The sequence below is a fragment of the Aquarana catesbeiana genome, linkage group LG11 (assembly GCF_042186555.1).
Source record: "Aquarana catesbeiana isolate 2022-GZ linkage group LG11, ASM4218655v1, whole genome shotgun sequence".
Lineage (NCBI taxonomy): Eukaryota > Metazoa > Chordata > Amphibia > Anura > Ranidae > Aquarana > Aquarana catesbeiana.
In genome coordinates this window covers 827,456-853,533 of record NC_133334.1, presented here as the reverse complement: position 1 = coordinate 853,533, position 26,078 = coordinate 827,456, and the positions used below count along the sequence as shown (strand labels likewise).

At 47.9% G+C, this 26,078-nt stretch overlaps 1 protein-coding gene across 3 annotated transcripts in view; it reads left to right on the top strand.

Moving 5' to 3' along the window:
* Window positions 1-26,078, top strand: part of KCNC1 (potassium voltage-gated channel subfamily C member 1) — a 259,258-nt gene that overhangs the window by 205,979 nt on the left and 27,201 nt on the right. For all 3 annotated transcript variants that reach the window (XM_073603925.1, XM_073603927.1, XM_073603926.1), the window contains exon 2: window positions 17,496-18,429. In XM_073603925.1, the coding sequence (XP_073460026.1) occupies window positions 17,496-18,429 (934 nt within the window). The remainder of the gene's footprint in view (window positions 1-17,495; window positions 18,430-26,078) is intronic.

Genomic DNA, 26,078 nt, shown 5'->3' with positions numbered 1-26,078 from the left:
TCCATGAGAGAATTGACTCTGTTCGCTTAGTCATTTGGTGTAGTTGCTAGTTGTGATCCAACCCCCAGTATTGGAGGTCTGTGGTAGATGAACTCAGATGATGCAGTATAAGTTCTGAAGTGTAGAAAGTGTATTGCATGACTTGTATCATGTGTCTCACTCTGCAGATTTGCAACCAGCGACAAAGCAAACTTGCCTTGCGACCAAAATATATAGCACCCATTCAACCAGGGCTTAAAAACAGAAAAAAGAAAAACAAACTGAAATAAAGTAACTTCCATTGGAAAGCCTTCCATTGGTGCCCCACAGGGCGTTTGGTGGGGTAATAAAGAGGGCTGGGACCTTGTGCCCATAAAGTCATAAACAATAGGGGTCACTGGTAAAATAAACCAAAAAAGTCAGTTGTGACTCTCTGCTGGCTCCATTTTTTCTAAGGTGAACATAAAGAACCAGTGTACGGGGTTCATGCGTTGTTTCATCCTGGTTCAATGCCTCTCGTGTCTGTCCAGCCAATTGGTAGCCAGAGATTGAACTGTTTACCCCATCCTCCAGGTCGTTTATGAACAAATTAAACAGGATTGGTCCCAGCACAGAACCCTGGGGGACCCCACTACCCACCCCTGACCATTCTGAGTACTCCCCATTTATCACCACCCTCTGAACTCGCCCTTGTAGCCAGTTTTCAATCCATGTACTCACCCTATGGTCCATGCCAACGGACCTTATTTTGTACAGTAAACATTTATGGGGAACTGTGTCAAATTCTTTTGCAAAATCGAGATACACCATGTCTGCGGGCCTTCCTTTATCTAGATGGCAACTCACCTCCTCATAGAAGGCTAATAGATTGGTTTGGCAAGAACGATTCTTCATGAATCCATGCTTATTACTGCTAATGATACCGTTCTCATTACTAAAATCTTGTATATAGTCCTTTATCATCCCCTCCAAGAGTTTACATACTATTGATGTTAGGCTAACTGGTCTGTAATTCCCAGGGATGTAATTTGGGCCCTTTTTAAATATTGGTGCTACATTGGCTTTTCTCTAATCAGCTGGTACCATTCCAGTCAGTAGACTGTCAGTAAAAATTAGGAACAATGGTCTGGCAATTACTTGACTGAGTTCCCTAAGTACCCTCGGGTGCAAGCCATCTGGTCCCGGTGATTTATTAATGTTACGTTTCCCAAGTCTAATTTTAATTCTGTCCTCTGTTAACCATGGAGGTGCTTCCTGTGATGTGTCATGAGGATAAACACTGCAGTTTTGGTTACTGAACCCCCCTGATTCCATTGTGAAGACTGAGGAGAAGAATAAATTCAATACCTTCACCATCTCCCCATTCCTTCTCAGGAATAAGGACAAATCCTAACAGAGCCCAAGAGACACTAGAGGGAGCCAAACTCATTTGAAATAACATCAACTGTAATAACTATAGTAGCAAACCCTTGGCTACATACTCCCCCCACTTGAACTCTTTGGTCCCCAAAGATATAAAGATTACCCACTTCAGCTTGCTGAAAAGGAAAGAATGAATTATTGATTTTTATTTCACTAACCACAATCCAAATCTAGCAAATACTGACACACTTCTGGGTTTCTTTGGAACCATCAATACACACTATCAGTTAGATCAAAATCAGTCTTTGAACAGGCCAGGGCAATTGCATTGGTTTCAGAGGTTAAGGCAGACTCGCCCCTATCCAGTTAACAGTGATCCTTAGTCTCTTGTTCAGGGACAACTCCTCTGGCCTTGGGTCTGTCCACCCCTTCAAAAGGTGGCAATGTCTTGAACTCTGATCCAAGGGACCTACGAATCATCTTATTTGTCTCTATTGGCCGTTGAGGTACCATCTTAGCCATTTCTTTTGGCTGTTGGGGTATCATCAGAGCTGTTTTCTTTTGCTGTGGTGGTATCATCTGAGCTGTTTCTTTCTGCCGTGGTGGTATCATCTGAGCTGTTTCTTTTTGCCGTGGTGGCAATGCTTTATAGGCTTATAGACCACAAGCAGAAAGGCACACTCACCATCTCATCCTCCTCTTCTTCAATCCTCCTCCTTCCTGGTGAGGACACTGGACTTGAGGACACTGGGCTAGAAACTTGAGAGGACACATAATCTTCTCCAAACTCTTCATCTTCTTCATCCGTCATATCAGCTACAGTCAGCATCTCCTTTTGTGAGCGTATTCTGTGGTGGAGTGATTGGCTATACATAACCAATCTCACCTGCGCTAACGCGCCCCTTCACCATAATGGTATAATGCATCTCTAAATAACTCATGTCTCCCCTTTTCCCCAGTAAACAGCCATAATCACCATCTCAGCTCAATCGTTCCTTCATCTGCCCAGCAGGGCAGAGACTCTCGGCTTTTTATTCACACACAAACAGGAAGCCACAAACAGGATGTGACCTCACAGGATATGACCAAATAAGGATATGACAACTCAGGAAATGATGGCCCCAACAGCCAATCGCTTCCTCCATGCAAAATGACATCACAGAAAATGACACTAAAGGGGAGGGCATCCACAGGAGTGGGAGGGAGAAGTGTACATGTCTCATCCCCTTGAGGCATGTACACTGCCCCCTCTACCCAGCCACATGCATGCACAGCCACCATCTTTGTCAGCATGGATCTCACTCAATACTGCTCAGAGTAACCAGTATCTAGTAAGATCATTCTACTTGTTCTTACAGGCTTGAGAAGATCTGCGGGGACATTGCTACTGCTGTTGTCAATATACGGTATGAGTATACCAACAAGGCAGATATCAATGTCCTATTATAAAAGCACATATGTATGCAAAAGGGATAGTGTAAACCATAACGGAGATATAATATGTTTCTCTCGTTATGCGGACTTTGCTTCTCTAATGTGCATAGACATTTGAAGGCAGGAGGTCTGGCGAATTGCGCTTGATACTTACAAACCAGCGGAGGCCCACACACACAGAGAACACGTCTCCAAGCCCATGAGAAGGTTTTCATACTGACAGTCCCGATTCAACCCAAGTGCGCTCTGCTAGAGCGCTCCCCTATTAAATCGGACACAGGGAGACAGATGACAACAATCCATAAAATACACATCCTAGAATAAAATGTCCACATGAGTCCATATAATAAAATTTCCACAACAGTTCAAGGTGAAGTTGGCTTTAGGGGAGTCTGAGAAGGTACTGGAGGCACACTCACTGCATCTGATAGTGGTAACAAGTGATTCCTGTGCCACATCTTCAATGGTCCCTTCTCTCCATCATGTCTGATCTGATACACGGGTAAACCAGGGAGTTGTTTACACAAAATATAGGGCTGTGGCCTCCACCGATCCGCCAGCTTATGTTTGCCTGGTACTCCTAGATTTTTCAGTAACACTAGATCACCCAGTTGCAAGTCCTGGATTTATACTCTTAGATCAAAGTTTTCTTTATTCCGAGATTCTCTGGTAGAAGCATGTTCCATAGCTTTCTCATAGGCTTGTCGTAACTTGTCGTAACTGTCCGTAATCTGTTCACATAACCCTTATGTGATGTTAAAGGGGTGTCATCAAGGGAAGTGCCAAAAGCCAGGTCGGCAGGAAGAGGAGCTTCTCTCCCAAACATAAGGGGGAGTAACCAGTAGCATCACTCTCTGTGCTACTGTAAGCATGCATTAGCGCTGCTATATGATTACCCCAATGCTGTTTATTTTCTGGGGTTAGAGTTCCCAACATGTTTAGCAAAGTCCGATTGAATCGTTCAGGTTGGTGGTCTCCTTGAGGGTGATACGGTGTAGTACGAGACTTCTTGTTACCCAATAGGGCACAAAGCTGATGGACTAGTCGCCAAAGCTACTAACCACCTGTGTCCTGTGGCATCCAGTTTTGCAGAGGTTAAGATGTAAGTTAAAGGATTGTTGTCAGTCTTGACAATGAACTCAGCTCCATACAAATAGTCTCTCAACTTATCCACCACGGTCCACTTGAGTGTCAAAAATTCCAATTTATGGACGGGGTAATTCTTCTCCAATGGGGTAAGGCTCCTACTCATTTAGGCCACCGGTCTCAATCCTCCATTTTGTTCCTGATAGAGTACTCCTCCCAATCCTTCTCTACTAGCGTCCACATGCAACACATAAGGCAGGCCAGGGTCAGCGTAGCCAAAAACTGGGGCCTCTGGGCCTCTGTGAGACACTTCTTCAGCTGCCAAAATGCTTTTTCACATAGAGAGGTACACTGACTTTGGACGGACTCTCCTTTCTTGCGTGCACCACTCCTCTTGGGTCGTACTCCATCTTCCCCTTCTCCCGTGACCACTTGCAACAGCTCATTAAGGGGTCGAGCAATCTTAGCGAAGTTGGCCACAAATCGTCGGTAATAGGAGCAGAATCCAAGAAAAGATCTCAACTCGGTTACAGTTCTTGGTCTGGGCCAGGTGGTGACAGCCTCCAGCTTTTGTGGATCTGTGGGGACTCCTCCTGCAGAAACAACATGGCCCAAATAAGTGACAGAGGTTCTGTAGAACTGGCATTTGTCCAGTGACAACTTCAGTCCCTCTTCGTGGAGGCGGGAGAATACCTTTTCTAGTCGAGTTTTGTGCTCTTCCAGTGTCTTTCCAAACACAATGATGTCATCCACACACACCAGTACTTCTATGAGATTCGTGTCTCCTACTGTCCTTTCCATCAAATGATGAAAGGTTGCAGGAGCCCCCGACATGCCCTAAGGCATCCGACTGAACTTGTAGAATCCTAAGGGGCATATGAATGCTGTAACGAGACCCCGAGTATGAAAGGGGTTAAAGCCATTTAAGACATTCCATTTCTGAACACAAAGGCAGCTACCGAACACTTCAATCAGCCAAACAAGAAACCCATACAAATAATTCTCCCCCCAAGTACGAGACAAGGCTCTGTCCTGAGGGTCAAACAGGAATAACTTTATTTTGAGATCTCACACAAATATATACAGCAGGATGAAAATACAACCTGTAAGCAGAAACCTAATTAACATGAGCTAATTATCTAATCATTTACCCAGACTAGGTGACTCAGAGACATGACCTTTAGGACAGACTTGTGGTCACCGAGCTTCACACATTAGTATAAATACCGGACACCTTCTCACAACAGCAGGAGCTAATTACAATTAACAATACAAACAGCGATCCCCCCTTCCTCGGCCTAGTAGGCAACAAACTATAATAAATGTAGACTGTCCGGCCCCTACCCAGTTCTAGAGGCCAATGTGATCAGCTCTCTCAATTAACATGTTGAGTTCAGAATCAAACAAACCAAGAATAGTCTTTACATATATCCTGGAAGATATTGTGGATAAATATTACTGTCCCATTTTAAGTAATCCAAGATATATTTTCTCTGGGCACAGGGTGGCTTAGACATAAGAGGTGCATGGGGAGCTGAAACATGGGTTTCCCACACTTTCCAAGGGATTCTGGGTTCCACGGGCCCTCTGTCACAAATGCGTCTTCTCCTCATCTTCTGGGTGCAGGGGAATCTGATAGTATCCACTTTTCAAATCAAGCACACTAAACCACTTAGCCCCAGTAAGACACTGCAAAGCATCCTCGATTTGGGGTGTGCTAGTCTGGGATGGTGCACCGATTCAGGGTCCGGTAGTCGATACACCCTCGAAAGACCCATTTTTCTTCCTTACTAACATAATGGGGGATGTGTAGGGAGAGGCATTCTCGAAATGGTTTGTCTTTCTGAAGCCGAATTCTATGTTGGGCACTTCTTGCACATTCCACGTCAAAATCAACTTTGGAAAACAGCTTCTCCCATCTCATGAGTTGAGACTTCATCCTTTTCTGCAAGGCAGGACAAGACCTCGGCACATCACTGAAACTCCATCTGTAACTGTTGGCCATTCTTCAAATCCTTGGCTTCTTCCGGGAGTACAGGGGTGGCGGCACTCACCTGCCTCACCAGCATATGGGCTCCCAATGTAATAGGCTGATCAGTCACGTTCTTCAAGCGGATGGGCACTTTCCTTCCTGTTCTGGACAGGTCGCTGGTAGGAACCAGCTCAGGGACCATTTCTAGTCCAGGCGCCCTGGCTTGCTCATCCATCCCCAGTACCACAAAGGGGCCGGTTGGTCCCAAGTCAACTTGACGGTGGCCTTGATGGGCAACTTCCCCCGGCTGTAGTACCCTCTCTTTGGTCTCCAACTTCCACAACCGCCCACTCCTCCTTTAGGACCTTCTTCTCTCTTGCCACTCGCCAACAAGCTTTCAGTAACTGTGGGTGAATTTTGTTCTTGGTGGATCCATCTTCGCTCAGTACTGATGATAGCAGTCTTCTCACTAAGTCAGTATTGGTTCCTACTAGTATGGAATTCCGCCCGACCCCCGGTGGTCTGGGACACAAGACAGCCAAGGTGTCGAAAGCCTCTTCTTTTCCGACAGCTGCTGGCCCAAAGGATATCTGAATAGGGATGTAGCCATCATATGGGCACCTAGCAGTTCCAATTCCCCAGATCTCGAGTTCTTCCAGCTTGCGTAGGGGAATATGGCTCAGGTGTTTGTCATAGAAATCCCGGTATAGTAACATGACCTTGGCCCCTGTGTCTAGTAAGGCTTTGGTATAGACGCCTTCTATTTGCACAGGCACAATCAGGGACTGCCCCACTAACTTTTCCGGGAAACTGGCAGCAGTATCCTGAGTGCGGTTAAGATTACAGTTCCTTTCCTTTAATGCACTCTGTGGGGACCTAAAAGCGACCCTGGGTGGTGTTGCCAGACCACTTTTTATCCGGCCAGACTGACAAACTTTCTTAGGGGTGTTCTGATCGGACCTGACTGTGGCCCTAGGTGAGGGTAAAGCATTTACCCTCTGTGCCTGGCTCCCTGACCCTGGTGCCGGGTTGCTTGACTGTGGGGATGACCAGAGTGACCGAGCCACTCTTTCCTTCCACGGCCTCGTTCTGGCCCTTCTCTTCCTTCATTTCCTGGAGCTCTGTTTCTCATCCGGGTTCTCAGTTGGCTCCCTCACTGAGACACCCTGAAGTTTCCTGGCAGCTGGTCTTTCAGCAATTTCTGTAATAACTTCACCAACTCCTCCAACAGTTCAGCATTCACTTCCCTTTGGGGACACTGGGCTTTAAAGTGTCTTGGATCACCACACTTGTAGCACTTTCGATTGCCCGTCCCCTCAGCCAGAGCTTTGGCCTGGGCTTCCATCACATTTAGCAAAGCTTGCTGTACCTGTTCCTGAACTTGAGCTCCACTTTCTGATGACTTGACTGGAGTAACTTTTGGGGTGGATTGCGCTACAGAGATCTTGGTGCGCTCCCCCCACTCAGACTCTTCATCGCTCTCCACCATGCTGGCATCCACCTGATTGGGCGACTACCTTCTCACTCTTCTGGGGTGTTCTTACTGCGAATCGATCCTCCTGACTCTTTTCATCCAGGAGAGCCTCCTCTTCTCTCAATAACCCCATCAGCTCAGGGTAAGAAGGGGCCTCTCGGGGACCCTGCAAGAGCAATCAGAACACAATAGGATGGTTGTGCCTGACTCCTCGTAGGATCCGATCCAATCACACTTTGTCCATTTCCCGGGAGTTGACACCTTTCCTTAAGATAATCTGGTGTAGGGTTTGATCCACCCAGGCAATATATTCAGACAACCTCTCTCCTCTCCACTAGTGGGTATTCTCAAACTTGTAAACAAATCAGGTAGCTTCTTTACCCTGCTGTAAACTGTGAAGAGAGCCTCAATATAGTCCATGGCCTCACAATCCGGTTTCCCTCTCTTTAGGCTTCTGATGACATCCGCTGCTTTCCACTGTTCCCAACACATTCCATTCCTCTAGGGCTTGCATAGCCTGATCCATCCAGCTATCAAATTCTTCTTCTTCATCTGGTCTGGCGACACAGCCTGAGAAGGTTGGTAACTTCTGATATCCCTGATTGGCAGACTTGTTGTGACTCTGTATCAGGCTGTCAACTAGACGACTCATGTCTAGATAGAAAGAGGCGGGAGGCATCCCCACCTTCGGACTTCCTGATGCTGGACTGGTTGCATGTAGACTACCGGCAGTTGAACTGCCTGCAACAGGGCTCCCTGGTGGTGACCCAGGGGACTTCTTACCAGTCTCCTCCTGCAACTGTACTAGGATCACATGGCCATCCAGGCCTTCAGCTAGGCTCACAACCTTCGTCTGGAATTCAGCCGGAACACTCTCTTTCCATTCTAGAAGGACATAGGTACAATCTTCCTCCACGTCATGTTTCAGGTCTAGAAGGTAGGACCCCTGTTCCGGGACAGCCTTTCTCATCAACTGCCATACCTCTATCAAACCCCCGGACTCCTGGTAGCCTCAGAACCGTAGTTTGTTTCAACCGACTCACATACTCCAGACTCCACTCGGTGGCAGTGGCTGGGTCCATGACTTCTTCCACCCTGGACGCATCAACTGATCTGCTCTGGTACCCCAGATGGGACATCTCGGTTTGAACTCCAAATGTAGCGGTACCCCCGTGAGGGCTGCTGATTGACTCTATACCCCACTGGCTACCCCGACTCTGCAGATCCTCTTTTACCTCTAACACCTTGGGTTTCATTCTGCAATATGATGTTAGCAATGAGAAACTCACACAATGTCACTGAACCACTCAGAAAGTTTACTAAAGGAAATAATGGAACACAATGAACAGCATGAATAAACACAAGTCATAATTGACAATTGGTATCACTTAATTCAGATATACAAAACTTATAACCTTATATTCACTTTTGGGAGTATATGTGAACAGGTGTACAGAGGGATAAGTACTCAATATCTTTGAAACATATATTAAATACCTTCCCACTGAGGCCTCAACACACACCAAATTGTAGTATAATATTCTTCACATTCAAGAACACAGTGTAAAGTCTAACATATACTCAATGGCTCCCCCTAGGCTATAATTAGAGTTCAAAACTATAAGTAGAGCAGCAATGCAGGGTAAAAGAGGAAGATGGTGAAAGTTCTTTTAACTCCGGATATCTTCAGCTAACCTGATGTTTAAACTGCAGTATTTGTAATTCACAAAGACAAAGGAAAAGAAATGACTGTAGAATAAAAGATTTGCTGATGACGGCTTAACTGAAGAAATATCACCACTTGTAGATTCCTCTTTACGTGTGAGTGCAATACAGTACTGACCTTACAGCGCAGGGGAGAAAGACAATGCCCCAAAGTCCAGCTGTAAGATGCCTGTGAAGAAGTAGATTCACCTCCGTGGAACTACAAGTCTCACCAGCAGTCTTTAGAAAGAACTCACTCAGCAATACTGTACTCTCTACTGAAATGGGCAGGTGCCCTCTCACCACAATGGACTCGAATGGCTGTGAGGCTCTGTCCAGAATCCCCTCCTGGTGTCTCTGTCTGGTGCAGATGGCCTCGCTGCACCGCTCCGCAACTCCCGGTTGGCTGAAGTGCAGGGACTTCAAGTTTCTCTGATGTGCAGGCCGGTCCACTTGCTAGGATGGCAAGGCTGTGCTCCGAATTCCCTCAGAGGGGGGCAATTCGTCTCTCTGCTGTATAGGCCGCAGTCTCTCACTCCTGGTCAAACACAGACCTCCTGCTGGCAGGTGTTGAATGGCATCCAGAGAGGATGAAAACAGGCCACGCTGGTCCTTTTATTACTCCTCCCAGCAGGCAGTGCTGAGCGCTTGGCATTGTCTGTATTGTAGTTCAGGGCTGATCCAGCTAACAGAGTCACTTCCTCCTCCAAACTACATCTCCCACAATACTTTCCTGTATTCCTTCTCAGGAATAAGGAAAAATCCTAACAGAGCCCAACAGACACTAGAGGGAGCCAAACTCATTTGCAATAACATCAACTGTATTAACTATAGTAGCAAACCCTTGGCTACATGAGCATCTGTGGGACATCCTCAAACGGAAGGTGGAGGTGCGCAAGGTCTCCAACATCCACCAGCTCCGTGATGTCGTCATGGAGGAGGGGAAGAGGACTCCAGTGACAACCTGTGAAGCTCTGGTGAACTCCATGCCCGAGAGGGTTAAGGCAGTGCTGGAAAATAATGGTGGCCACACAAAATATTGACACTTTGGGCCCAATTTGGACATTATCACTTAGGGGTCTACTCACTTTTGTTGGCAGCGGTTTAGACATTAAAGGCTGTGTGCATGGGCGTCTGCAGAACTTTTTTCAGGGGAGGCATCAACCATGCTCCGCCCCTTTTTGTCAATGGGTTTGAGTGGGCGGTGACGGTGCCGTGTCGGCTGGATCTACATCTCTCTATCTCGCCCCAGTAGAATTAAAATGATTGCCCTCATGTGTAGGGCAAACATCATTTACCTACCTAGGTGACTTAACTTATGTGATGGCATATAGGTGCCTAGGTTGCGGGAGGCACATCATTGCGGTTGTGGAAGTGATCAGCCAGGAGTGTGTTAAAAGACCCCCCCCCCATATTGGCACTGATTGGTCTGATCGGGTCCGCCTGTCAGTTTTTCAGGCGGACTCGATCAGACTCTCAATTATCCTCTATGGAGTGGTAGATGTAAACAGACTTGTGTCTGTTTACACCCGCCTACATCCAATCTAATCTGCCAAAAACAAACAAAGGGGATCTGTTCCCCTCTGTCTGGGCGGAAGGGATTGGAGGGCAGTTGGGTGTAGTTGGATGTAGACACAAGTCTGTTTACACCTCACTACCCACAGAGCAGAGTGGGCTGTGGGGGATGGGATCAGCACACAGATCCCAAGCTGAGCAAGTAGATAGGAAGCAGATTCTGTCCTCGTGTAATCTTCTGTCCTGCCCCCATTTCTCTTTTTCCCTTGCACTCTGTCCCTATGTTCCCTTCTTTTCCTCATCTCTAGAGGGTCCCCATGGTGTACATATGTCTTATGCAAAGCAAAGCAGCAAGATTTACCTTTCATCCCTTCACTCCATGCTGATCCTGCTCCTGTGCTTGCTGACTCCTCCCCCTAGTCTCAGTGGACTCCTCCCCCTCATCTCTGGCCTCCAGTTCAGTGGCGATTGTTGACTCTTTGCTGGACTGGAGGCATTTCTGTGGGAATTGTTCAGTGGGGGGCTGGAGCCTGGAGAGAGAAAAGCGGTAGTTCAGCCCTTCACCAGGACTTGGAGAGAAGAGGGGCAGTAACAGCCTGGAGTGGGGAGAAAATGGAAGCTAGTGTGAGCTGGAGGCAGTGGTTTATGTTCACAGAATCACAGCGCCATGCTGCATGTCATGGAGAGCGCTGTGTGATCTGTGCGGAGCTGGGTAAAGGTGTGAGCGGGGCATCGGCTTTTCTTGAGGGACCCTATGACTTTAGTGCCCTCCCTCTACTGGTACTTTAAGGCAGCTGCCTTTCCTCCCCTATACTAGCGCCGGCTCTGCACCCGCCCAGGATCAGCCTGGCCCCTGAGTGTCCATGTGCGGACACCTTGCTCCAGGGGGGGGGCACTAGCCCCCCATTGCCCCTACCTGCGGGCGCCCATGGCTGTGTGTTGAGTTATTTTGAGGGGACAGCAAATTTACACTGTTATACAAGCTGTACACTCACTACTTTACATTGTAGACAAGTGTCATTTCTTCAGTGTTGTCACATGAAAAGAGAGAAGAAAAGATTTACACAAATGTCACTGAGGGGTGTACTTACTTTTGTCACATACTGTATACTGTATGTTGTATGTTGCGTGTTTCTGGCAGCCAAACTGTATACCATGTAGTGTACTTTGCGTGGTGCCAGCAGCCTGACTCTATACCACGTGTTGTATGTTGTGTGGTGCCGGAAGCCTGACTCTATACCGCGTGTTGTATGTTGTGTGGTGCCGGAAGCCTGACTCTATACCGCGTGTTGTATGTTGTGTGGTGCCGGAAGCCTGACTCTATACCGCGTGTTGTATGTTGTGTGGTGCCGGAAGCCTGACTCTATACCGCGTGTTGTATGTTGTGTGGTGCCAGCAGCCTGACTCTATACCACGTGTTGTATGTTGTGTGGTGCCGGAAGCCTGACTCTATACCGCGTGTTGTATGTTGTGTGGTGCCGGAAGCCTGACTCTATACCGCGTGTTGTATGTTGTGTGGTGCCGGAAGCCTGACTCTATACCGCGTGTTGTATGTTGCGCGGTGCCGGCAGCCTGACTCTATACCGCGTGTTGTATGTTGTGTGGTGCCGGAAGCCTGACTCTATACCGCGTGTTGTATGTTGTGTGGTGCCGGAAGCCTGACTCTATACCGCATGTTGTATGATGCGTGGTGCCGGCAGCCTGACTCTATACCGCGTGTTGTATGTTGCATGGTGCCGGCAGCCTGACTGTATACCGCGTGTTGTATGTTGCGTGGTGCCGGCAGCCTGACTCTATACCGCGTGTTGTATGTTGCGTGGTGCCGGCAGCCATGCTGTATACACTTTCTAGATTGCATAGTCCTGACACTGTGTTGTTTTTTACTTAGTACTTCATATCAAGACCAAAAAACAGGAAACGTGAACATGCTGGTCAGACGGCTCAGCCTGGATCTGTTCAAATGACTGAGGAAGGAAGTCTGAGCCGGGGGCTGTGACAGAACCATCCAGTTTGGGTACCTCTGTCAGTTTATAGCTTCCTCCATTCTGGACCCAGGAACCGGGTATTATAGCTGAGCGCCCAAGACTAGGTGACATTAGTGTAATGCACCCCCTAAGGAGAGCCGCAGGTGACCCCCACCCTGCACAGCCAGGCACACCGCATCTTCACAGCACCCTGCAGTCAAAGAGCTTTGTTTTATATTTTATTGAGGGAAATACATTGGATAGGGATTGGGGTATTATGGGATGCCCACTTGACTTTTCAGCAATAAGGGAATTTTCAGGGACACAACTAATTACAGTCCATATGTACACTTCACCTCTCCCTCCTGCACAACTCTTTATTGCAGAACTACAAATCCCAGGACCAGTTGACACATTAATCAGATTAATAGCAAAAGCCCCATTACAGGCAGGGACCACGGGCCCCTTGTGTAGCAAAGACTCGGTGCCCAGCTGTCCCTCTTTGGCTATTGATCTCAGCACCACCTCCTCATACACTGCCAGCCCACCTGGCTGCAGCTGCCACCCTCTCCAGTCCCCTGGCTGCAGCTGCCACCCTCTCCAGCCCCCCTGGCTGCAGCTGCCACCCTCTCCAGCCCCCCTGGCTGCAGCTGCCACCCTCTCCAGCCCCCCTGGCTGCAGCTGCCCCCTTCTCCAGCACCCCTGGCTGCAGCTGCCCCCCTCTCCAGCCCCCCTGGCTAAGCTTCCACAGTCCTCGCAGACTGACTCTTCATCCATTCCAGTCCTCTCAGCCCTCCTGGCTGTCTACCTACCTGGAGATTTGCCCGGCAGTGTTCTCCTGCTATCCTCCACTTTGCTCCCATGCCACTGGTCAGGACTCCTCTGTGTGTTGTGAAGAGGGTCCTTTCCGCACCCAAGCCCAGGCCCGAGGTTACACCCCCCCAGACTAGGAGGGTTACACTCAAGGGCCACTGACAGCCTAACCCTCCATCTCCAACTTTCACCCGAACTCCACAGCCCTAGCTGGGTTGACTTAGAGTATTTGAGGGGGCCTGCCCTCTGCCAACCCATCTGTTTGGGGTTGTCAGGGCCCCTCAGAATACTCCAGACAGCTCCTCCTTTCCTCCACTCCCATTCTTCTGGAAATTTCCAGCAAATTCCAGAAGTAGGGGGAGGTCTCAGAGATGCTGCCTGTGAGTCATCCAGCCCTTCCTGAGTCACCCACCCTGACCTAGATTAACAAAACCACACAGACTTGGCTGCCAGTCAAGCCTGACAATTTTCTTACACTAACAAAACCTATCCTAGATTGTAGCTTAGATGCAAACTCTTTATTGAACAGAAATACAGGTTTTTATACACTTGAAAAATAGGTCAGTCATCACATGATCAACAAAAGAAACAATAGGTGACTGGGAATTCACACTAGGCGATGGGGGGAAGGGTCCAGAGGTAGAGATAGTCAGCGTGGAACATATTCCAGAGGGTAGTATTGGGGGCATTAGTGGTAGGTTGACCAAAGCACAAAAACACAAGGTGAGTATAGTAACAAGTCCTAGTTGCAATCTCGGAACACCCAATACGAGGACAATATGCGACTGGTCTAAACTATGTGGCATGTTCACCAATGCCAGGAGCCTGGCGGACAAGATGGGTGAACTAGAGATACTGTTGTACAAGGAGGATTTGGATTTTGTGGGAATTTCAGAGACCTGGTTCAACAGCTCTCATGATTGGCTGGCATACATTCAAGGGTATACCCTATACCGCAAGGATAGAGCGGGTAAAAAAGGGGGAGGGGTATGCCTATATATCAAGAATAATGTACAAGTGAATCTGAGAGATGACATCACTAAGGGAGCTAGAGAGGAGGTGGAATCCTTATGGGTAGAGCTCCAAAGGGATGAAGCTAAGGGGAAAATAATACTGGGAGTATGCTATAGGCCCCCTAACCTGAGGGAGGAAGTGGAGACGGATCTCCTATCACAAATTGGATTAGCAGCAAGGATGGGAAGTGTTATCATAATGGGGGATTTTAATTATCCAGACATAGACTGGGCGGAGGGAACCGCGCATTCATTTAAGGCTCGCCAGTTCCTTAATGTCTTGCAGGACAATTTTATGGGTCAGATGGTAGACGCACCAACTAGAAATAAAACATTACTAGATCTACTGATTACCAACAATACAGACCGGATCACAGATGTGGAAATACGGGGCAATTTAGGGAACAGTGATCACAGGTCAAAATGATAATTCTCCCACTCTACAAGACTCTGGTCCGGCCGCACCTGGAGTATGCTGTCCAGTTCTGGGCACCAGTCCTCAGGAAGGATGTACTGGAAATGGAGCGAGTACAAAGAAGGGCAACAAAGCTAATAAAGGGTCTGGAGGATCTTAGTTATGAGGAAAGGTTGTGAGCTCTGAACGTATTCTCTCTGGAGAAGAGACGCTTGAGAGGGGATATGATTTCAATATATAAATACCGGACTGGTGACCCCACAATATATAAATACCGGACTGGTAACCCCACAATATATAAATACCGGACTGGTGACCCCACAATATATAAATACCGGACTGGTAACCCCACAATATATAAATACCGGACTGGTAACCCCACAATATATAAATACCGGACTGGTGACCCCACAATATATAAATACCGGACTGGTGACCCCACAATATATAAATACTGGACTGGTGACCCCACAATATATAAATACCGGACTGGTAACCCCACAATATATAAATACCGGACTGGTGACCCCACAATATATAAATACCGGACTGGTGACCCCACAATATATAAATACCGGACTGGTGACCCCACAATATATAAATACCGGACTGGTGACCCCACAATATATAAATACCGGACTGGTGACCCCACAATATACAAATACCGGACTGGTGACCCCACAATATATAAATACTGGACTGGTGACCCCACAATATACAAATACCGGACTGGTGACCCCACAATATACAAATACCGGACTGGTGACCCCACAATAGGGAGAAAACTTTTTCGCAGAAGAGAGTTTAATAAGACTCGTGGCCACTCATTACAATTAGAAGAAGAGAGGTTTAACCTTAAACTACGTAGAGGGTTCTTTACTGTAAGAGCGGCAAGGATGTGGAATTCCCTTCCACAGGCGGTGGTCTCAGCGGGGAGCATTGATAGCTTCAAGAAACTATTAGATAATCACCTGAATGACCACAACATACAGAGATATACAATGTAATACTGACATATAATCACACAACATACAGGGATATACAATGTAATACTGACATATAATCACACAACATACAGAGATATATAATGTAATATGACATATAATCACACAACATACAGAGATATATAATGTAATATGACATATAATCACACAACATACAGGATATATAATGTAATACTGACATATAATCACACAACATACAGAGATATATAATGTAATATGACATATAATCACACAACATACAGAGATATATAATGTAATATGACATATAATCACACAACATACAGAGATATATAATGTAATATGACATATAATCACACAACATACAGAGATATATAATGTAATATGACATATAATCACACACATAGGTTGGACTTGATGGACTTGTGTCTTTTTTCAACCTCACCTACTATGTAATTATGTAACTATGTAATATTACGCCTTTCCATCCACTCCAGAAGGAAAGCTTTATTGTACCCAACAAGGGCACACAATGTAGCATCCACTATCTGGCACACTGGTGGTGTGTGTGGACGGGTGTTTTAAAGGTGAGCAATGCAGATCTGACCAATCACCATCGTTTTCTGGCTGCCTCGGGAGAGTTTTGCTCAGTCATAAAGGAGCACCCCGATTCCAGGTACAGACAGGGTCTAGGAACAGAGAATAGTCTGTGTCCTGCTGGTGAGATTTCCATTAACTTCCTATTCCAGACACACAACAGGAAGTGAAAAAAAACCTTTTATAAGCTCCAGAGAAGACGCCCCCATTGGAGAGTTTCCCATCATCCCTTGCTTTATTGAAGACTATAAAAATGTTATCCCATCCCTGGTGACCATGACAAATCTCCGCAGTGGGGGCCCAGACATGAGATCTATACAGATGGACTCTCTTAGATTGTAAGCTCTCAGGATCAGGCCCTCTGATTCCTCCTGTATTGTATTGTACCTGTACTGTCTGCCTTCATGTTGTAAAGCACTGAGCAAACTGTTGGCACCATATAAATCCTGTATAATAATAATCTGGGCTAGTGAGGTGCTGCACAATGACAATGCTGTCGCCTTCCTTTTCCATTTCACCCCTCTTGTTGAATTAGCAGTTGACATATTTTTGGAACATGAAATTAAAGCAGTTATTAAACCCAATCAAACATTTATTATATTGCAGATTTACAAATCTTATATGTGACGGCTGTATTAGTATTCTTTTTTTAGGCTTTCGTCTGTTTTCATCTGGTGATCCTGCCAGTAAGTCTGCTGTTTTTCAACAGAACAAGCTCTCGAGCAGAATGTTTCCATTTACAGGGATGAGACTAACCATTCAGCACTGACAGGGGTACTTACAATGATCAGCTTTCATTCATTGATGTAAAATCTTTATCACAAAAGGAAAAAAAACTAACTATAACTGATTATAAAGTGTGAGTTGGAGTTCGGATTCAATTTGTTGGTGTATCTAAATCTGCTAGTCCATCTAACACTCCCCTCCCCCCAGACTAGCAATGCTACTGTTCAAAGGTGCCCCCTGTGCTCCTTCCTCCAGAATGGGGAGCGCTCTAATATAGGAGGTGTGTTACTGGCCAGATCACCAGGTGAAAAGAGAGGGGGAAAAGCCTATAAAAAGAAAACATCTAATGATTGGTAATAAAGGAGGTTTTTGGTTTTGGGTTTAATACTGCTTGAAGTTTAAGATAGAAAGTCCTAGAGAGGAGATGAGATGCCCGGAGAAAGGTTTTCTAACGTCTCTCTTTTCTTTTCTCCTTCCAGTATGTGGCCTTTGCCTCGCTGTTCTTCATTCTGGTCTCCATCACCACCTTCTGCCTGGAGACTCACGAGCGATTTAACCCCATCAAGAACAAAACGGAGATTGAAACCACCGGAAATGTGACCCAGGAGCGCCACTACAGGGAGACAGAGACAGAAGCCTTCCTGACCTACATCGAAGGGGTCTGCGTGGTCTGGTTTACATTCGAGTTTCTCATGAGGATTACTTTCTGCCCAAACAAGGTGGAATTTATCAAAAATACTTTAAACATCATTGACTTTGTAGCCATTCTGCCTTTCTACCTGGAGGTTGGACTTAGTGGCCTGTCTTCCAAAGCTGCTAAGGATGTCTTGGGCTTCTTAAGAGTTGTTCGATTTGTGCGAATTCTTCGAATTTTCAAGCTGACCAGGCATTTTGTAGGCTTGAGGGTCCTAGGACATACCCTCCGTGCTAGCACAAATGAGTTCTTGCTGCTTATCATATTTCTGGCATTGGGAGTGTTAATCTTTGCTACAATGATCTATTATGCTGAGAGAATAGGTGCTAATCCGAATGATCCTAGTGCCAGCGAACACACGCATTTCAAAAATATTCCTATTGGCTTCTGGTGGGCTGTCGTCACCATGACCACCCTTGGCTACGGAGACATGTATCCTCAGACGTGGTCAGGCATGCTCGTGGGAGCGCTGTGTGCTCTTGCTGGCGTGCTGACTATTGCCATGCCTGTACCCGTCATTGTGAACAATTTTGGAATGTATTATTCCTTAGCTATGGCTAAGCAGAAGCTACCAAAGAAAAAAAAGAAGCATATACCACGTCAACCCCATCCGGGATCCCCAAATTATTGTAAATCAGTTGTAAACTCTCCACATCACAGTACGCAGAGCGACACTTGCCCGCTCGCACAAGAAGAAATTTTAGAAATGAACAGAGCAGGTAGGAAACCGCTTAGAGGAATGTCCATTTGATCATCATCATCAATTCCTTGTAGTGAATTAAGATTCAATCTTCTTATCTAGAAATGCTGAAGGCATGAATCCATTGATGGTGCCGTCTCACACATTGCAGGTTATGTGTGAGAGGAACACAAGCTTTCTACGCTGAGTCAGTAGAAGTTGTAGGGTAGGTGACGCTTATTTTTTCCTAGCTGGAAGGAGATACGCTGGAAGGAGACTCTGAGACTGAGATTGGGAGTTCACCTCCTCAACTATCAGAAAGATGGAAATGTCCAACGCATGACCTCAGTAGAGTAATGATAATTGCAGGTAGATGTGTAGCTTCATGTACTAAAGCAGAACAAGCCGCTCACTAGGAGCGCAATCTAGCCGTATTCTAGCAATGGTACTCTTTAGCATGTAAGGGCATCTCGTAGACTATATTCTGAGCAGAAATAGTATTTTTCAAGTGCCGGAATGTTCTGGCAAAGGTCATGACCACAGTAGGAGGACTTTCCTAATATAAAGGAAGGTGATAGTGATGCAGCAGGAAGTTGTGCTCGCTGTGTGACAATCTGATCCATGCCAGCAATATGCCCAGGAACAGCCAGTCTTCAGGAGTATGCATTGTGTGTCATGGCTAGTGGCCATTTCTCCAGTTGTCTCAGTTTTATGAGATGTTTTCAGTGGGGCTGTGATCTGATCATTTCCCCGTGCTCTACCTCTACCTGTGGAATATTCGCCCAGGTATATATGGAGAACATATGGAAACCAATACAGTCATGATGGTGTATGCAGACAGATGTAGGCTGTAGCGGAGTGCGTGTATATAGACAGATATAGATGTACGCAGACCAGAGTGTCACTCGTAAAGTCAATTCTCTACAGTCGTTCACCAGCAAACCAGAATCAAAAAATGTGCAGGGAGTCAGCAGAATTCTTCTGTATAAATATCGAGACCTCTGGCAGCAAATTGCAATCAGTCATTGAGTTGTTCTCTCTTTTGTGTTTCCATATCATGCATGCTGACCCATAATGTGGGAACAACAAAGCCCGCCAGACTTTTCCTGCTAATGCTTCTCGCTCACTGTCGGGGACATTTCCAAATGCAGAATTTGTAAATTGGATATTAATGGAGATCAATATCTGACGCTCACACAGACCCTTCTGGGAACGTTTAGTGAAACTTTGTTTTTCCCATATCAGAAATTCATCCCGTCATGTAAAATTTGCGTCTATAATTTGTCATCTAGATAGAGTCACTTTACTCTAGGACAGAAAACCATTGTCAGCGCTATTGAATTATCTAAGCCGAGGATGAAAGGAAAACATCAGCTTAGATATGAAATAATAATCTTCCATATTCCCATCACACACCCTCCTGAAATCTAAAATATTGGGTGCTGAAGACTGGACCATGCAAAGTACAGGGAAAATATCTGGCAGCACACCATGGATCTTCAGAACAAGTCCAAGCGCTTTTTATGGAAGAACGTTGAGATCACAAAAAGAAGAGGACAACGTTTCGCATTCCTGGTGAATTAAGGAGTCTTGTGCAGCTCTGAAATGTTGCCCTCTTCTCTTTGTGATCGTTCTTGAATAAAAAGCGTTCGGACTTGATCTGAAAATCCATGGTGTGCTGCCAAATATTTACACTGTACTTAGATATTAGATGAGCACACAAAATACATCATGATGATAGAAGAAGTGCCACATGCCCAGTGCATGTTACTGATTCACATGACATTACTGGGCCATACCCAGTGGGGGCGCCCGCTGCACCATACCCGATGGGGGTGCCGACTGCATTGTACCCAATGGGGGCGCCCACTGCATCGTACCCAATGGGGGCACCCACTGCATCATACCCAATGGGGAGCGCCCGCTGCACCATACCCGATGGGGGTGCCGACTGCATCGTACCCAATGGGGGCGCCCACTGCATCATACCTGATGGGGGCACCCATTGCATCATATCCGATTGGGGCACCCACTGCACCATCCCCGATGTGGGTGCCCACTGCACCATACCCAATGGGGGGCACCCACTGCATCATACCCAATGCGCGCTGCACCATACCCAATGGGGGCGCCCCCTGCATCATACCTGATGGGGGTTCCCACTGCATCATACCCGATGGGGGCGCCCACTGCATCATACCCAATGGAGGGCGCCCACTGCATCATACCCGATGGGGGTGCCCACTACTTCATACCTGATATGGGTGCCCACTGCATCATGCCCAATGGGGGCACCCACTGCATCATGCCCGATGAGGGTGCCCACTGCATCATACCCGATGGGGGTGCCCACTGCATCATGCCCAATGGGGGCACCCACTGCAACATACCCGATGGGGGCACCCACTGCATCATACCTGCTATGGGTGCCCACTGCATCATATCCGATGGGGGCACCCACTGCATCATACCCGATGGGGGCGCCCACTGCATCATACCTGATATGGGTGCCCACTGCATCATGCCCAATGGGGGCACCCACTGCATCATACCTGATAGGGGCGCCCACTGCACCATACCCGATGGGGGCTCCCACTGCATCATACCTGATGGGGGCGCCCACTGTATCATGCCCGATGGGGGTGCCCACTGCATCATACCCTTTCAAAGAGCCCAATATACCATACCTGGTGGAGGTTTACCCACCATACTAAGTGCACCTCACTCTGTGGAAGTACTCTCTGCACCATACCAGGTGGGAGCTCCCACCATCATCTCTGCTCTGGAACATTACCTCACTTCAGGGATGATACTACCAGATGATACTACCACCCACTGCATCATACCCGATGGGGGCGCCCACTGCATCATACCTGATATGGGTGCCCACTGCATCATGCCCAATGGGGGCACCCACTGCATCATACCTGATGGGGGCGCCCACTGCACCATACCCGATGGGGCTCCCACTGCATCATACCTGATGGGGGCACCCATTGCATCATATCCGATGGGGGCACCCACTGCACCATCCCCGATGTGGGTGCCCACTGCACCATACCCAATGGGGGGCACCCACTGCATCATACCCAATGGGGAGCGCCCGCTGCACCATACCCAATGGGGGCGCCCACTGCATCATACCTGATGGGGGCGCCCACTGCATCATACCCGATGGGGGCGCCCACTGCATCATACCCAATGGAGGGCGCCCTCTACATCATACCCTATGGGGGGCGCCCGCTGCACCATACCCGATGGGGGCGCCCACTGCATCATACCTGATGGGGGCGCCCACTGCATCATACCCGATGGGGGGCGCCCACTGCATCATACCCAATGGAGGGCGCCCTCTACATCATACCCTATGGGGGGTGCCCGCTGCACCATACCCGATGGGGGCGCCCACTGCATCATACCTGATGGGGGTGCCCACTGCATCATGCCCGATGATGGTGCCCACTGCATCATACCTGATGGGGGTGCCAACTGCATCATACCTGATGGGGGTGCCCACTGCATCATGCCCAATGAGGGTGCCCACTGCATCATACCTGATGGGGGTGCCCACTGCATCATGCCCAATGGGGGCACCCACTGCATCATACCCGATGGGGGCGCCCACTGCAACATACCCGATGGGGGCACCCACTGCATCATACCTGATATGGGTGCCCACTGCATCATATCCGATGGGGGCACCCACTGCATCATACCCGATGGGGGCGCCCACTGCATCATACCTGATATGGGTGCCCACTGCATCATGCCCAATGGGGGCACCCACTGCATCATACCCGATGGGGGCGCCCACTGCACCATACCCGATGGGGGCTCCCACTGCATCATACCCGATGGGGGCGCCCACTGCATCATACCTGATATGGGTGCCCACTGCATCATGCCCAATGGGGGCACCCACTGCATCATACCCGATGGGGGCGCCCACTGCACCATACCCGATGGGGGCTCCCACTGCATCATACCTGATGGGGGCGCCCACTGCATCATACCTGATGGGGGTGCCCACTGCATCATGCCCGATGGGGGTGCCCACTGCATCATGCCCGATGGGGGTGCCCACTGCATCATACCCTTTCAAAGAGCCCAGTATACCAGACCTGGTGGAGGTTTACCCACCATACTAAGTGCACCTCACTCTGTGGAAGTACTCTCTGCACCATACCAGGTGGGAGCTCCCACCATCATCTCTGCTCTGGAACATTACCTCACTTCAGGGATGAAACTACCAGAATAGGACCACCCGGGTGTACTAATCTTCCCCTATGTACAAAGTGCTTGGAAAGTGGGACATTCCCGCAGGGATAGGGCTCTGCAGTAAACGTTTATACTATGTCACTTACATCTCTGACCTAACATTGCTGAATCTAGAATTATACAAAAATCAACATTTCCACTTCCTTTTTATTGTAATGGAATTCGTAAAAAAAAACTCAATAAGCAGCTGAGCTCCTCCACTAGAGTACTGGATCTGTCCTTGAGGGGGTCCAATAAACATAGGGTAACACAAGGGTGACACCCTGACACAACTGTGACCCCCAGACACAGTGACCTGCAGGCACAAGGTTGAACCCCTTAACAGTGAACCCCTAACATGTGTGATCCCCCAATATAAGTGAGCCTAATGCGCTGTACACACAAGCGGACTTTTCGACCGGACTGGTCCAACGGACCGAATCCGGCGGACAATCCGACCGTGTGTGGGCTTCATCGGACCTTCAGCGGACTGTTTCTGTTGAAAATCTGACGGAGTTTAGATTTGGAACATGTTTCAAATCTTTACGTCGGAACTCCGCCGGACCCAGTTCCTATCGAAAAATCCGCTCGTCTGTATGCTAGTCCGACAGACGAAAACCAACGCTAGGGCAACTATTGGCTACTGGCTATTATCTTCCTTATTCTAGTCCGGTCGTACGTCATCACGTATGAATCTGTCGGACTTTGGTGTGATCGCGTGTAGGCAAGTCCGTTCATTCGGAAGTCCGTCAAAAGTCCGTTGGAAAGACTGTTGGACCTTTGTTGCCTAAAAGTCTGCCCGTGTGTACAGGGCATAACAAACACAAACGTGACCCCCCCTGACACAACTGTGACCTTCAGACGGAGTGACCCCCTGACACAGGAAACACATTGAGCCTCTAACACAAGTGTGACCCCCTAACACATATGTGTGACCCCCCCCAACACAAATGTGACCCCCTAACACTCACCCATCAGCTGCATGACCTACATTACTGCCTGAAGTGATCATTCAATCTTCTATTTTATCATTTCATTGGTATTATTTCAGCATTTAGGATGAATGGTCCTGAATTGTTTTATGAAGTGAAGTGTTAGTAAATGTTAATGTCTAGTTCCTGAAAAATGCCTTAGTCATGTGACCTACCAAAACCTTTCCTCAGGTACACCTTTTAATCCCAATCTAGTGACACGGCCACTTGGCAACTATTACTGACTCCACATGGCAGGAACATGTATTTCAGAATATTTAAAGTGTTTTTTAACTCAGGCTGGAAACCCGGAAAATGTAAAATATTGGTAACACCCATTGATACTGGTGAGCATCCCTCCCTAGTGTGAAGACTAAAGGAGGCGTGTCTGTGATAATCAGGCAGTATGATGGCTGGGCAGTATGATGGTTGGGCAGTGTGATAACCGGGCAGTGTGATAACCGGGCAGTATGATGAATGGGCAGTATGATGAATGGGCAGTGTGATAACCGGGCAGTGTGATAACCAGGCAGTATGATGACCAGGCGGTATGAAGACCAGGCAGCATGATGGCCAGGCAGCGCAATAGCCAAGTAGCACGATGGCCAGCAGGTATGATGGCCAGGCAGCACGATGGCCAGGCAGCAGGATGGCCAGGCAGCACGATGGCCAGGAGGTATGATGGGCAGGCAGCACGATGGCCAGGTAGCACGATGGCCAGGAGGTATGATGACCAGGCAGCATGATGGCCAGGCAGTACGATGGCCAGGAGGTATGATGACCAGGCAGCACGATGGCCAGGCGGTATGATGCAGAACATGGAAGAGGAGCTGCTGCCATGGAAATAACAAGCAGTTATCATACCCAAAGCAACATGAGGGGACAGGAGTCACTGAGATAGGTTTCCCAGAGAGACATATGTGCTATACATTAAATGTGAAGCTAAAATTGGGCTTTATTAAATACAATCAACATTCCAGTCTTTAGGCACTGCAAACTAACTTATCTCCCAAGCCTACGATTCTATGGGGTTAGAGTTAGGGCTAGGTTAGGGTTCGGGTTAGTCTTAGGGCTAAGGTTATCTCTAAGGGTCTGAGAGTCACAATATCAGTGGAGTAAGTGAAAAAATAAATCACGCACTGCCATTGAAGACTTAGCTTGAGTTCCCAGGACTACTGAGGGTAGTTTCATGCCCTGTTTGTGCTGCTTTCCCTATTAAATTCAATAAGGCAGAAATGGCCCAACTTCTGTATTACCTTAGACAGTTTACCAGAGGGAACGAGCAGGCAGATTCCAGAGGGGGCCAGCTCCTGTATTACCCTATATAATCTACCAGAGGGAAGGAGCAGGCAGATTCCACAGGGGGCCAGCTCCTGTATTACCCTATACAATCTACCAGAAGGAAGGAGCAGGCAGATTACAAAGGGGGGTAACTCCTGTATTACCCTATATAATCTACCAGAGGGAAGGAGCAGGCAGATTCCAGAGGGGGCCAGCTCCTGTATTACCCTATATAATCTACCAGAGGGAAGGAGCAGGCAGATTCCAGAGGGGGCCAGCTCCTGTATTACCCTATACAATCTACCAGAAGGAAGGAGCAGGCAGATTACAAAGGGGGGTAACTCCTGTATTACCCTATATAATCTACCAGAGGGAAGGAGCAGGCAGATTCCAGAGGGGGCCAGCTCCTGTATTACCCTATATAATCTACCAGAGGGAAGGAGCAGGCAGATTCCAGAGGGGGCCAGCTCCTGTATTACCCTATACAATCTACCAGAGGGAAGGAGCAGGCAGATTCCAGAGGGGGCCAGCTCCTGTATTACTCTATACAATCTACCACAAGGAAGGAGCAGGCAGATTACAAAGGGGGGTAACTCCTGTATTACCCTATATAATCTACCAGAGGGAAGGAGCAGGCAGATTCCAGAGGGGGCCAGCTCCTGTATTACTCTATACAATCTACTAGAGGGAAGGAGCAGGCAGATTCCAGAGGGGGCCAGCTCTTGTATTACTCTATACAATCTACCAGAGGGAAGGAGCAGGCAGATTCCAGAGGGGACCAGCTCCTGTATTACTCTATACAATCTACCAGAGGGAAGGAGCAAGCAGATTCCAGAGGGGGCCAGCTCTTGTATTACTCTATACAATCTACCATAGGGAAGGAGCAGGCAGATTCCAGAGGGGGCCAGCTCTTGTATTACTTTATACAATCTACCAGAGGGAAGGAGCAGGCAGATTCCAGAGGGGCCAGCTCCTGTATTACTCTATACAATCTACCAGAGGGAAGGAGCAGGCAGATTCCAGAGGGGGCCAGCTCCTGTATTACTCTATACAATCTACCACAAGGAAGGAGCAGGCAGATTACAAAGGGGGGTAACTCCTGTATTACCCTATATAATCTACCAGAGGGAAGGAGCAGGCAGATTCCAGAGGGGGCCAGCTCCTGTATTACTCTATACAA